The sequence below is a fragment of the Mycena indigotica genome (genome assembly GCF_014461135.1).
Source record: "Mycena indigotica strain 171206Taipei chromosome Unknown Mind.scaff0004, whole genome shotgun sequence".
In the NCBI taxonomy this organism is placed as follows: domain Eukaryota; kingdom Fungi; phylum Basidiomycota; class Agaricomycetes; order Agaricales; family Mycenaceae; genus Mycena; species Mycena indigotica.
Window position 1 is genome coordinate 2,819,909 of NW_023503003.1, and position 13,815 is coordinate 2,833,723.

Genomic DNA, 13,815 nt, shown 5'->3' on the forward strand with positions numbered 1-13,815 from the left:
CTCCAAATAACGCCGAGTCCGGCCTGCTGAACGCGCCGAATACTTCTGGTCAAGGTGAGATCATGAACTTACGCGAAGAATGGGATGACTTACCCCGATTTGCAGCCCTATCGCCCTCGGCCCCATCGCGGCAACAACTAGCAATATTTAGCAACATGCGAAGCAAATCAAAAAGGCCACTCACCTTTGGATGGCAAACAACGCCTCCAGCCGCAAACGGATCACTGGAGGAGGAGGAGAAACGAATTGCGTGGGCGGGAGGGATGACGATGGAGACGAACAGCAAGTCCGAGAATGGCTGGAACAAGGTCAGCATGGGGTTGTCTACAGTTTTGAGTTAATGCTCACCAAAGACAGTCCCCGATACTCTTGCCCGGCAACGACACCGACAATGTGCTCGCTCTTCCCGCCAACTCAACGCGACCAACGCCAATCAAAATCGCGCTGACTTCGACAGCCGCGGCGTGTTAGCCTCCTCAATGATGGAACGAACGCCGTCCTTGACGCCCTGTCTGCAACGGCCACCAGCCGAATCCAAGCAACTCGGCGCAAACTGGGAAAATTCAAAACAGACACAACAACGGCAAGCATCGGCACTCACCATTGCGGAACACACGTTCGACGCAAAGCTGGTTGTCGCCGCTGGATTCCCGAGCGCGGCAGAGCTGGCCAACCAAGACGAATCAGCAAGACGGGAAGAGGATCAAGATGCCGGCGTACTTTTCCGATGCTGGAGCGGCCCAAGTAACGCAGAACAGCAACTCCGGTCAGCAGCGAATCAAGAACCTCTCAACCGCCGTGATTGAGGCCGTAGACGACAACGACCACGAGCGCGGCAACAACTAGCCGACGCGAATATTTAGCAAGATGACAAGAAAATCAAAAAGGCCACTCACCGGTCACCTGCCGACAACGACCAGCACAAGTTAGAATGAGGAAGACGACGGGCACGACGACAGCAACATTGTCAGCGTCAACTTGGAGGAGCAGGAGAGTGGGAGAGAGGGAAAGGGAGGAGGGGATTGATGGAAATGCCGACTTGGGGCTGGGTTTTATACCCAGTGCCCGTCGGCGCTCGGGACAGGCACGTTACGACATACACGGGGATCGCTCTCCGGATACACGCATCATACCTGGGCGATCTCGCCACTGCCGGAATTGGCGTGGAATCCGATTTTGTGCCATTTAGAGAGCTTTCCGACGATGTATTAGGCAAATAGCTGATGAGAATACATGAAGTATCATGCTACTGCTTGCTCGGACAAGTTCCAGACCTGAGAACATGCTGCAATGCACCAAGTTTTGAGAAATAAAGACGGGAAGTTGGAAGAGAAATACGACATACCTAGACAGCGGAGCGCCCAGATCTTCAAGCGAGTGACATCAGGGGTGATGTCCCTTGATGCCCAGTACGTTTCATCCCGAGATGGTACGATTTTACCGCTGAGAAATACAGAACTTTGGGGTGTTAAATGAAATTACGGCGGAGTAAAGCATTCTTTGGGGAATCAGAAGCGGCGAAGTGAGTGGTATGTGTCACCACGTGAAGCGCTGAAAATCTGGAGGGAATCGGCTCACCCCCTGGCCCAGAATGCCAGGAATAAGCAAAACAACACACCTTCGGAAAATCATATATTTCGGGGCTGATTTCCCTACCAACGAAAGCCTGAGTCGACGGAGTGATTACGTAAGCACGTCCTCCTGAAATTTGAGCGAAATCGGAGCATTTCTTGCTATAGAATAGCAGTTGGAATGTGAATTTCCGTTTTTGGCCGCAGGCGTTTGCCTGCGATAAGGTCACGTGACCGGCTGGCAAAGCCCGACAAAACCCGTTTGCCTTATGAAACTTTGTGACAGCTGCCCAACTGTCATGGCCCGAGGTGCCCACTGTGATTTCTGAAGTACTTCAATTGGGAATGGCCACATCAACTAGGTCACATTCCTTGAATTCCTTTAAAAATAGTGTTCAGGTAAAGTACTCTAGCTTATAGTCTTTTACCTACTTTTTGTTGTCAACTTGTCAGAATTATAACGGCTGAACCCGGGCCGAGGTTTGGTTCATTTTTATCTACTTTTGTTATCAAGTCTTACCTTCCAACTAAGTATTGTTCTATACAATTTCTTGTTGAAGGTAAGCTAATAGAACTTCAGAAATCAATTCCGATTGATGTAAATGATATCATCATCAATTCTTCAGAATTGCCTTTTCAAGAAGATGTCTGATCTTGATCTGCTTTGCTCTAAATACCAATCTTTCTTAAGATCTTATATATCATCAGGCTTCAGGTTGGGTCATGCAAGATTCTCCTTAGAAACACATGCCCGGAACAAAACAGATAAGTCATCAGGCCTGCAAGCAAGGTGAGCAGGTTAAAGTCAAGTTGAGAGGTGTTATCGTTGGTGCAGGGTTGAATCAGGTCATTAAGCCATTACTGATGGTTTTAAACCACTGTTGTTGTTTGATTTTTACCCACTTTTAACTCTAAGCTTTGATTAATATATATATTTTTATTTGATTTTTATACACTTTTTATTGGGCTTATTCTGATCAAGTCTGGTTTTGGCACTGTAGACATGGTTGTGAGCTTTTTATTGAGTTGGTTCTGATTGGCATATAAATCCAGACTTTTGAGGCCTAAGCACCAAGCTTTGGTTAAGAAAACAAGCCAAGTCCTCTTTTGGCAGGCACATTAAGCCAGATTTGACAGCCTGAACAAACATCAAACTTAATATTTGATTCTATTTTTACCTACTTTTATGTATTTCTTTTATTTAAGAAATTACCATTTTAGGAAGTGATCTAAGCCAAAATCAGATCCAAAACTGTCAAGAAATTGCCATTTCGGGAAGTGTCAACTCTTGAATTTGTATGTCATACCTATATATATTTATTTGATTTTTACCCACTTTTTATTAAGACAAGTCTAGTTTTGGCTGTGGATTTGTTAGACTATTCCAGGAAGTAATTCCAGTTGAATCTCTGTTAATTAGGCTAAAATGTCAAGGAATTACCATTCTCGGAAAGTGCTAAGTACTGCATATTCAATCAATTTCAGTTTTGCTGGTGAATACAAACATGGAACTTTGGTTCAGATCCAAAGTCTGCTAAATTCCTACTATGAAAATTGATTTTTACCCACTTTTTATTGGGACAAGTCTGACATGTAGATTCAGATTTGTCATAATTTCCATCAAGAAAAGCTCAGAATTCATTTTTACCCACTTTTTATTTTTCATAAATGACTATTCCAGAAGGTACTCATGTAAGATTCTAGTGATAGCCAGGTCTGGTTCAGGGTTTCAGTTCAAACTGGATGGGACTGAATGCAGATAAGGCTGTTTCCAAACTAACCCTGGCCCTTAGTTCAGTCAGACTACAAAAATTGATTTTTACCTACTTTTTGTTGGAACAAGTTTGGTTTTAGTTTTCACTGACATGTATATGTGGATTTGTCAAGACTTCCATCAAGATTGCTCTGAATTCATTTTTACCCACTTTTTATTTTCTATGAATTACCATTCTAGGGGGGCTAAATCAGGACCGAATTGCCATTTTAGGAAGTATAAGGTTCCACATAAATACATGTCATAATTCCCACTAAGAAAAGTTTTCGTTCGATTTTTACCCACTTTTCACTGGTGAACTACCCCAAACAGCAGACTTTGACTCAGATCCCACATTTGAAATATTTGATTTTTTACCCACTTAACATTGGAAGTTGCCAAGTAATTGATATTACTGCCACCTGTGATTGACCAGTGAGTCCGGTAGCTTTCTTGAGAGGAAGCAACAGCAACTGATACTGTTGATAATTGTGAATCCTGAGTCTAGAACTGCACTTTCACAATAAGTGTTAAAATTAAATTGCGCAACATCGGGAGTTGAACGGTCTGGGCCATAACATAACAGTGCAAGGTCCGATCAAATATTCCGAGAATAGGTGACGCCAAGTGGTCACACGAAAAATACTCTTCCTCTTTCCCCCATCGTCTTGTTGTTCTACTGGTGGTAGGTGCTGTTGCTTGCCATGTAGCTCAGCTGCCATCTGACCACCAAACAGTGTGTAGCTCTGTTGCAGCGCCTTCCACCCAGGCCATGCTTATTCCACTGTGAGTGTTCGGTCATCATTCCCATCACTTTTTTTTTTTGTTGCGCTTGCTCTGGTGCCTTCGGGGGAGGAGACCCTGGCCCAGAATTGCAGAAAGTGCAGAATGGGGTTGTCTATCCATTGCACGCGTCGAAATTCCCTAATTGACGCGTTTTTGGGTACATCTCATAACTTCTACAGCCAAAACTATTGCATTATTGTAGAAATCGCGCAAGTCCCAAATTAAACACGTGGCACGTGACCGCGTGGACTTGGTACGGCAGCGGTCCCCAACCGCGTATCCTCGACTGCAGACGCCCGCGCCTGACGATGATGGACAACAAGATCATCCAGGTCGCGCTGGACGGGCTGGACAACATCCTCAAGATCGGCGAGTCGGACAAGGCGGCGGCGGGGCCGAGCGGGGTGAACCAGTTTGCGCACTATGTCGAGGAGGCGGGCGGCATGATCACGATCCACAACCTGCAGCAGCACGAGAATCTGGATGTTTACAAGAAGGCGTTTAATATCATGGACAAGTACTTCCCTGAGGAAGAGGACCTCGACGCGGCGTTTAGTGCGCCGACGGTTGACGCGGCGGGGGCTTTCCAGGTGTGTGTTTTTTTTTTTACTTGTTACTAAAGCTGATTCGTGGGGCAGTTCACGGACGCGAGTGTGCCGCAGGGAGGATTCAGTTTTGGCCGGAATTAGTTGTAGTGTTATCTAATGTGACATCTTGAGTTGCTTTTGACGTTGATGGCGTCGCAAATCCTGCCGCTGGGTACGCTGTTGTTGCTGGAAAAACAGGACGCTGGAATTGTGAACAGAGCTCATCGACAAGTGCATCGGGTCGCGGATCTGGGTGGTGATGAAGAACGACCGGGAGTTCACGGGGACGCTGCTTGGGTTTGACGATTTCGTGAGTGAGTGCGGGATCGGGCTGGTCTTGTGGACTCGTTAACATGGACAGACATGGTGCTGGAGGACGTGACCGAGTAGTGCGTGGCTGCTAGCTGACTGACTTTGTGGTATCTGAACTGGGGCAAGCGAAACGACGGCGGAGGGGCGCACGAAAAAGAGCCTCTCGCGCAGACGCTGCTGAACGGGAACAACATCTGCATGGTGGGCCCCCTTCTTCTCCCTCTTACTTTGCCCTTATGCCCCGCCAGCTGATCCCCGGGAGCGACGGGCCCGACGCGAGTAGTTGATTTTATTTTGTCCAATATTATGTAACCACCTCTTCTTTACTCTTAACCACCACCACTACAATGCCAATGCGGCTGCGGCTGGCGCTGCACGGGCGGGCACACGCGAAGGTGTTCCACCTGGTCGCGGTGGACGGGGGGGCGGCGGGACGCACGGCCCGCGGAGCTGCTGGGCGTGTACAACCCGCATGTCGAGCTGGGCCAGAAAAACAAGACCGTCCAGTGGAGCGTGGATAGGATAAGGTATTGGCTGCATGTCGGTGCGGTGCCGAGCGGGGCGGCGGTCAGATTGTTGGAGCTGGTGTGTGGGCAGACAAAAATTCAAAAGAAATGATTTTCTGACTTGAGACAGGGAAATATTTTGAAGCCGGGGTCGGTGTACCACCCGCGAGGGCCAGAAGCAAAAGTCGCAGAAGCAAAAGTTGCAGCCACCGCAGACACTAGCGGACATCCGCGAAAAGCTCGCTAACCAGCTATAATATATACTACTACGAAGCCAACATGCGTACAATTCCGTCGTGCCCCGCCGCCTCCGCGAGCTCTGCCGCCGTCAGCCCGTCCTCGTCCTGCCACGATTAGAATTTAGAAATAAACAAATGAAAAATAATATAATGCCACCTGGATGTTGCGGTCCGCGCCGCGCTGCAGCAGCAGCTGGACCACCAGCGTGTGGCCCCTGTCCGCTGCGAGGTGCAGCGCCGTGTAGCCCTGTCTTCGTAAGCAAACACACAAATAAAATTAATAAAAAAACACACGAATTCATCGCGCGCGTCCCAGTCGACGCCTGACCCATCCAGCAGCGCAAGCTCGTCCGCCCGATTCGCCACCGCCAGCCCATGCAGACTGTTGTCCTGCACAGCCTCAGGGCGGGCCATCGCGCTCACCGCCGTGCCCATCCCGCTGCCCCCGCCTCCGCTGTCTTCGTTGTCCCAGTTGTTGTCTTCACCAAAAGGTCCCTTCCAGCCCAGACTCTCCGCGATTGCTACATACCGCGCCTCTGCTTCTGCCTTGCTCGTGACTGCCCCGCCCGTGTTTGTCCACGCGTCCCACTTTGCCCTGCCCGTCATGTCGAACAGCGACGGCCGCGCAGAGGTCGGCCGTGGGCCCTCTTTCACGTGCTACAGCTCCAGTTTCGTCTTCCGCTGTTCAAGCGTGTTAGTCTTCAAGTTTTGGAACGCGAGTCTTCGGCGTCACGGTACCGCGCCGATCGATCACGCTCGATCTCCAACCACCAGGACAGCACTTTCTGCGGAGACACTCAGCACGAGCATCAACATGGCGACAAACGACACCAACGACGACGATGATCTGATCCCTTTTCCTCTGGCATACTAAGTTGCCCATGTCAAACGGCCGCGCGTGCTGCTCCACCGACGACAAATCTACCACCGTCCCGGTCCTGCAACCGGAGTTTAATTCGGGCCGACAGCAAGTCGGCGCAAACTGGGCAAGTCAGCCTATAAGGACGGCGGCGGCGTAATAACAACTCACCGACAAGCAACCACATCCGTTGCCTCCACAGCCCCACCAACTTGTCGTCAACGACAGTCCACCAGATGCCTTCAAGCGCAACTCGCGCGACACTGTCTACGACAGCCAACGCGAATCAGAAAAACGGCGACGACAAATCAAGCGGACTTACCTTTGCTCAACGTGTTTCTCTGGCCGATGACCACCGCGGCAACAACCCAACGCGACGAATGAGCAAAGACAACGACCAACAACGCCGAGCCAATAAAGCTGGACTGGAACAGGTCAGGCAACATCGGAAAAGATGATATCGACAACTCACCTATCAACAGCGACAAGTCCGGCCCCGCGCGCAGAAGTATGCATCGCGCCAGAACGGGACAACTTTGGAGGTCGGCTTGAATAAGTCACGCAACGTCTAAGCCAAAGACGGCAGCAACGACAAGCCCGGCCCATTTGGCGCCGAAAGCCTTTGGCCATGGTGAGAACGTGACATTGCGCGATGAATGATAACTCACCAAGACCAGATTTAAAGCCTGCTTCGGCGCTCTTGAAGAAGGAGGCAACGCTCGGCTGACAATATCTTGAAGACTACTTCAGCAAGATGCCGAGACAATCAAGAACACGACTCACCTTTGCCGTCTGTTGCGATTACAACTCCAAATAACGCCGAGTCCGGCCTGCTGAACGCGCCGAATACTTCTGGTCAAGGTGAGATCATGAACTTACGCGAAGAATGGGATGACTTACCCCGATTTGCAGCCCTATCGCCCTCGGCCCCATCGCGGCAACAACTAGCAATATTTAGCAACATGCGAAGCAAATCAAAAAGGCCACTCACCTTTGGATGGCAAACAACGCCTCCAGCCGCAAACGGATCACTGGAGGAGGAGGAGAAACGAATTGCGTGGGCGGGAGGGATGACGATGGAGACGAACAGCAAGTCCGAGAATGGCTGGAACAAGGTCAGCATGGGGTTGTCTACAGTTTTGAGTTAATGCTCACCAAAGACAGTCCCCGATACTCTTGCCCGGCAACGACACCGACAATGTGCTCGCTCTTCCCGCCAACTCAACGCGACCAACGCCAATCAAAATCGCGCTGACTTCGACAGCCGCGGCGTGTTAGCCTCCTCAATGATGGAACGAACACCGTCCTTGACGCCCTGTCTGCAACGGCCACCAGCCGAATCCAAGCAACTCGGCGCAAACTGGGAAAATTCAAAACAGACACAACAACGGCAAGCATCGGCACTCACCATTGCGGAACACACGTTCGACAAAGCTGGTTGTCGCCGCTGGATTCCCGAGCGCGGCAGAGCTGGCCAACCAAGACGAATCAGCAAGACGGGAAGAGGATCAAGATGCCGGCGTACTTTTCCGATGCTGGAGCGGCCCAAGTAACGCAGAACAGCAACTCCGGTCAGCAGCGAATCAAGAACCTCTCAACCGCCGTGATTGAGGCCGTAGACGACAACGACCACGAGCGCGGCAACAACTAGCCGACGCGAATATTTAGCAAGATGACAAGAAAATCAAAAAGGCCACTCACCGGTCACCTGCCGACAACGACCAGCACAAGTTAGAATGAGGAAGACGACGGGCACGACGACAGCAACATTGTCAGCGTCAACTTGGAGGAGCAGGAGAGTGGGAGAGAGGGAAAGGGAGGAGGGGATTGATGGAAATGCCGACTTGGGGCTGGGTTTTATACCCAGTGCCCGTCGGCGCTCGGGACAGGCACGTTACGACATACACGGGGATCGCTCTCCGGATACACGCATCATACCTGGGCGATCTCGCCACTGCCGGAATTGGCGTGGAATCCGATTTTGTGCCATTTAGAGAGCTTTCCGACGATGTATTAGGCAAATAGCTGATGAGAATACATGAAGTATCATGCTACTGCTTGCTCGGACAAGTTCCAGACCTGAGAACATGCTGCAATGCACCAAGTTTTGAGAAATAAAGACGGGAAGTTGGAAGAGAAATACGACATACCTAGACAGCGGAGCGCCCAGATCTTCAAGCGAGTGACATCAGGGGTGATGTCCCTTGATGCCCAGTACGTTTCATCCCGAGATGGTACGATTTTACCGCTGAGAAATACAGAACTTTGGGGTGTTAAATGAAATTACGGCGGAGTAAAGCATTCTTTGGGGAATCAGAAGCGGCGAAGTGAGTGGTATGTGTCACCACGTGAAGCGCTGAAAATCTGGAGGGAATCGGCTCACCCCCTGGCCCAGAATGCCAGGAATAAGCAAAACAACACACCTTCGGAAAATCATATATTTCGGGGCTGATTTCCCTACCAACGAAAGCCTGAGTCGACGGAGTGATTACGTAAGCACGTCCTCCTGAAATTTGAGCGAAATCGGAGCATTTCTTGCTATAGAATAGCAGTTGGAATGTGAATTTCCGTTTTTGGCCGCAGGCGTTTGCCTGCGATAAGGTCACGTGACCGGCTGGCAAAGCCCGACAAAACCCGTTTGCCTTATGAAACTTTGTGACAGCTGCCCAACTGTCATGGCCCGAGGTGCCCACTGTGATTTCTGAAGTACTTCAATTGGGAATGGCCACATCAACTAGGTCACATTCCTTGAATTCCTTTAAAAATAGTGTTCAGGTAAAGTACTCTAGCTTATAGTCTTTTACCTACTTTTTGTTGTCAACTTGTCAGAATTATAACGGCTGAACCCGGGCCGAGGTTTGGTTCATTTTTATCTACTTTTGTTATCAAGTCTTACCTTCCAACTAAGTATTGTTCTATACAATTTCTTGTTGAAGGTAAGCTAATAGAACTTCAGAAATCAATTCCGATTGATGTAAATGATATCATCATCAATTCTTCAGAATTGCCTTTTCAAGAAGATGTCTGATCTTGATCTGCTTTGCTCTAAATACCAATCTTTCTTAAGATCTTATATATCATCAGGCTTCAGGTTGGGTCATGCAAGATTCTCCTTAGAAACACATGCCCGGAACAAAACAGATAAGTCATCAGGCCTGCAAGCAAGGTGAGCAGGTTAAAGTCAAGTTGAGAGGTGTTATCGTTGGTGCAGGGTTGAATCAGGTCATTAAGCCATTACTGATGGTTTTAAACCACTGTTGTTGTTTGATTTTTACCCACTTTTAACTCTAAGCTTTGATTAATATATATATTTTTATTTGATTTTTATACACTTTTTATTGGGCTTATTCTGATCAAGTCTGGTTTTGGCACTGTAGACATGGTTGTGAGCTTTTTATTGAGTTGGTTCTGATTGGCATATAAATCCAGACTTTTGAGGCCTAAGCACCAAGCTTTGGTTAAGAAAACAAGCCAAGTCCTCTTTTGGCAGGCACATTAAGCCAGATTTGACAGCCTGAACAAACATCAAACTTAATATTTGATTCTATTTTTACCTACTTTTATGTATTTCTTTTATTTAAGAAATTACCATTTTAGGAAGTGATCTAAGCCAAAATCAGATCCAAAACTGTCAAGAAATTGCCATTTCGGGAAGTGTCAACTCTTGAATTTGTATGTCATACCTATATATATTTATTTGATTTTTACCCACTTTTTATTAAGACAAGTCTAGTTTTGGCTGTGGATTTGTTAGACTATTCCAGGAAGTAATTCCAGTTGAATCTCTGTTAATTAGGCTAAAATGTCAAGGAATTACCATTCTCGGAAAGTGCTAAGTACTGCATATTCAATCAATTTCAGTTTTGCTGGTGAATACAAACATGGAACTTTGGTTCAGATCCAAAGTCTGCTAAATTCCTACTATGAAAATTGATTTTTACCCACTTTTTATTGGGACAAGTCTGACATGTAGATTCAGATTTGTCATAATTTCCATCAAGAAAAGCTCAGAATTCATTTTTACCCACTTTTTATTTTTCATAAATGACTATTCCAGAAGGTACTCATGTAAGATTCTAGTGATAGCCAGGTCTGGTTCAGGGTTTCAGTTCAAACTGGATGGGACTGAATGCAGATAAGGCTGTTTCCAAACTAACCCTGGCCCTTAGTTCAGTCAGACTACAAAAATTGATTTTTACCTACTTTTTGTTGGAACAAGTTTGGTTTTAGTTTTCACTGACATGTATATGTGGATTTGTCAAGACTTCCATCAAGATTGCTCTGAATTCATTTTTACCCACTTTTTATTTTCTATGAATTACCATTCTAGGGGGGCTAAATCAGGACCGAATTGCCATTTTAGGAAGTATAAGGTTCCACATAAATACATGTCATAATTCCCACTAAGAAAAGTTTTCGTTCGATTTTTACCCACTTTTCACTGGTGAACTACCCCAAACAGCAGACTTTGACTCAGATCCCACATTTGAAATATTTGATTTTTTACCCACTTAACATTGGAAGTTGCCAAGTAATTGATATTACTGCCACCTGTGATTGACCAGTGAGTCCGGTAGCTTTCTTGAGAGGAAGCAACAGCAACTGATACTGTTGATAATTGTGAATCCTGAGTCTAGAACTGCACTTTCACAATAAGTGTTAAAATTAAATTGCAACATCGGGAGTTGAACGGTCTGGGCCATAACATAACAGTGCAAGGTCCGATCAAATATTCCGAGAATAGGTGACGCCAAGTGGTCACACGAAAAATACTCTTCCTCTTTCCCCCCATCGTCTTGTTGTTCTACTGGTGGTAGGTGCTGTTGCTTGCCATGTAGCTCAGCTGCCATCTGACCACCAAACAGTGTGTAGCTCTGTTGCAGCGCCTTCCACCCAGGCCATGCTTATTCCACTGTGAGTGTTCGGTCATCATTCCCATCCACCCTTTTTTTTTGTTGCGCTTGCTCTGGTGCCTTCGGGAGGGGAGACCCTGGCCCAGAATTGCAGAAAGTGCAGAATGGGGTTGTCTATCCATTGCACGCGTCGAAATTCCCTAATTGACGCTTTTTGGGTACATCTCATAACTTCTACAGCCAAAACTATTGCATTATTGTAGAAATCGCAAGTCCCAAATTAAACACGTGGCACGTGACCGCGTGGACTTGGTACGGCAGCGGTCCCCAACCGCGTATCCTCGACTGCAGACGCCCGCGCCTGACGATGATGGACAACAAGATCATCCAGGCGTCGCTGGACGGGCTGGACAACATCCTCAAGATCGGCGAGTCGGACAAGGCGGCGGGGGGGGCCGGAGGGGTGAACCAGTTTGCGCACTATGTCGAGGAGGCGGGCGGCATGATCACGATCCACAACCTGCAGCAGCACGAGAATCTGGATGTTTACAAGAAGGCGTTTAATATCATGGACAAGTACTTCCCTGAGGAAGAGGACCTCGACGGCGTTTAGTGCGCCCGACGGTTGACGCGCGGGGGGCTTTCCAGGTGTGTTTTTTTTTTTACTTGTTACTAAAGCTGATTCGTGGGGCAGTTCACGGACGCGAGTGTGCCGCAGGGAGGATTCAGTTTTGGCCGGAATTAGTTGTAGTGTTATCTAATGTGACATCTTGAGTTGCTTTTGACGTTGATGGCGTCGCAAATCCTGCCGCTGGGTACGCTGTTGTTGCTGGAAAAACAGGACGCTGGAATTGTGAACAGAGCTCATCGACAAGTGCATCGGGTCGCGGATCTGGGTGGTGATGAAGAACGACCGGGAGTTCACGGGGACGCTGCTTGGGTTTGACGATTTCGTGAGTGAGTGCGGGATCGGGCTGGTCTTGTGGACTCGTTAACATGGACAGACATGGTGCTGGAGGACGTGACCGAGTAGTGCGTGGCTGCTAGCTGACTGACTTTGTGGTATCTGAACTGGGGCAAGCGAAACGACGGCGGAGGGGCGCACGAAAAAGAGCCTCGCGCAGACGCTGCTGAACGGGAACAACATCTGCATGGTGGGCCCCCTTCTTCTCCCTCTTACTTTGCCCTTATGCCCCGCCAGCTGATCCCCGGGAGCGACGGGCCCGACGCGAGTAGTTGATTTTATTTTGTCCAATATTATGTAACCACCTCTTCTTTACTCTTAACCACCACCACTACAATGCCAATGCGGCTGCGGCTGGCGCTGCACGGGCGGGCACACGCGAAGGTGTTCCACCTGGTCGCGGTGGACGGGCGGGCGCGGGGGACGCACGGCCCGCGGAGCTGCTGGGCGTGTACAACCCGCATGTCGAGCTGGGCCAGAAAAACAAGACCGTCCAGTGGAGCGTGGATAGGATAAGGTATTGGCTGCATGTCGGTGCGGTGCCGAGCGGGGCGGCGGTCAGATTGTTGGAGCTGGTGTGTGGGCAGACAAAAATTCAAAAGAAATGATTTTCTGACTTGAGACAGGGAAATATTTTGAAGCCGGGGTCGGTGTACCACCCTGCGAGGGCCAGAAGCAAAAGTCGCAGAAGCAAAAGTTGCAGCCACCGCAGACACTAGCGGACATCCGCGAAAAGCTCGCTAACCAGCTATAATATATACTACTACGAAGCCAACATGCGTACAATTCCGTCGTGCCCCGCCGCCTCCGCGAGCTCTGCCGCCGTCAGCCCGTCCTCGTCCTGCCACGATTAGAATTTAGAAATAAACAAATGAAAAATAATATAATGCCACCTGGATGTTGCGGTCCGCGCCGCGCTGCAGCAGCAGCTGGACCACCAGCGTGTGGCCCCTGTCCGCTGCGAGGTGCAGCGCCGTGTAGCCCTGTCTTCGTAAGCAAACACACAAATAAAATTAATAAAAAAACACACGAATTCATCGCGCGTCCCAGTCGACGCCTGACCCATCCACAGCAGCGCAAGCTCGTCCGCCCGATTCGCCACCGCCAGCCCATGCAGACTGTTGTCCTGCACAGCCTCAGGGCGGGCCATCGCGCTCACCGCCGTGCCCATCCCGCTGCCCCCGCCTCCGCTGTCTTCGTTGTCCCAGTTGTTGTCTTCACCAAAAGGTCCCTTCCAGCCCAGACTCTCCGCGATTGCTACATACCGCGCCTCTGCTTCTGCCTTGCTCGTGACTGCCCCGCCCGTGTTTGTCCACGCGTCCCACTTTGCCCTGCCCGTCATGTCGAACAGCGACGGCCGCGCAGAGGTCGGCCGTGGGCCCTCT

The 13,815-nt window shown here is 49.1% G+C and overlaps 3 protein-coding genes across 3 annotated transcripts; 1 reads left to right on the forward strand and 2 right to left on the reverse strand.

Annotated features, from left to right (window-relative positions):
* Positions 1 to 5,338: 5,338 nt before the first annotated feature.
* Positions 5,339 to 6,360, reverse strand: MIND_00476100 (Acyl-binding protein; the record flags this gene model as incomplete). Its single annotated transcript, XM_037361566.1, has 5 exons — positions 5,339 to 5,591; positions 5,637 to 5,758; positions 5,803 to 5,859; positions 5,912 to 6,001; positions 6,049 to 6,360. 5 exons carry the CDS (start codon positions 6,358 to 6,360, stop codon positions 5,339 to 5,341), a joined length of 834 nt encoding a protein of 277 aa, XP_037221858.1.
* A 5,896-nt stretch (positions 6,361 to 12,256) lies between these two features.
* On the forward strand, positions 12,257 to 12,706 carry MIND_00476200 (U6 snRNA-associated Sm-like protein LSm5; the record flags this gene model as incomplete). Its single annotated transcript, XM_037361567.1, has 5 exons — positions 12,257 to 12,281; positions 12,328 to 12,423; positions 12,471 to 12,498; positions 12,548 to 12,620; positions 12,668 to 12,706. 5 exons carry the CDS (start codon positions 12,257 to 12,259, stop codon positions 12,704 to 12,706), a joined length of 261 nt encoding a protein of 86 aa, XP_037221859.1.
* A 55-nt stretch (positions 12,707 to 12,761) lies between these two features.
* MIND_00476300 (Acyl-binding protein) lies at positions 12,762 to 13,772 on the reverse strand (the record flags this gene model as incomplete). The annotated part of the gene is made up of 5 exons (XM_037361568.1): positions 12,762 to 13,002; positions 13,048 to 13,145; positions 13,215 to 13,271; positions 13,324 to 13,413; positions 13,461 to 13,772. The coding sequence occupies 5 exons, from the start codon at positions 13,770 to 13,772 to the stop codon at positions 12,762 to 12,764; spliced, it is 798 nt and encodes a 265-aa protein (XP_037221860.1).
* Between the last annotated feature and the right edge of the window lie 43 nt (positions 13,773 to 13,815).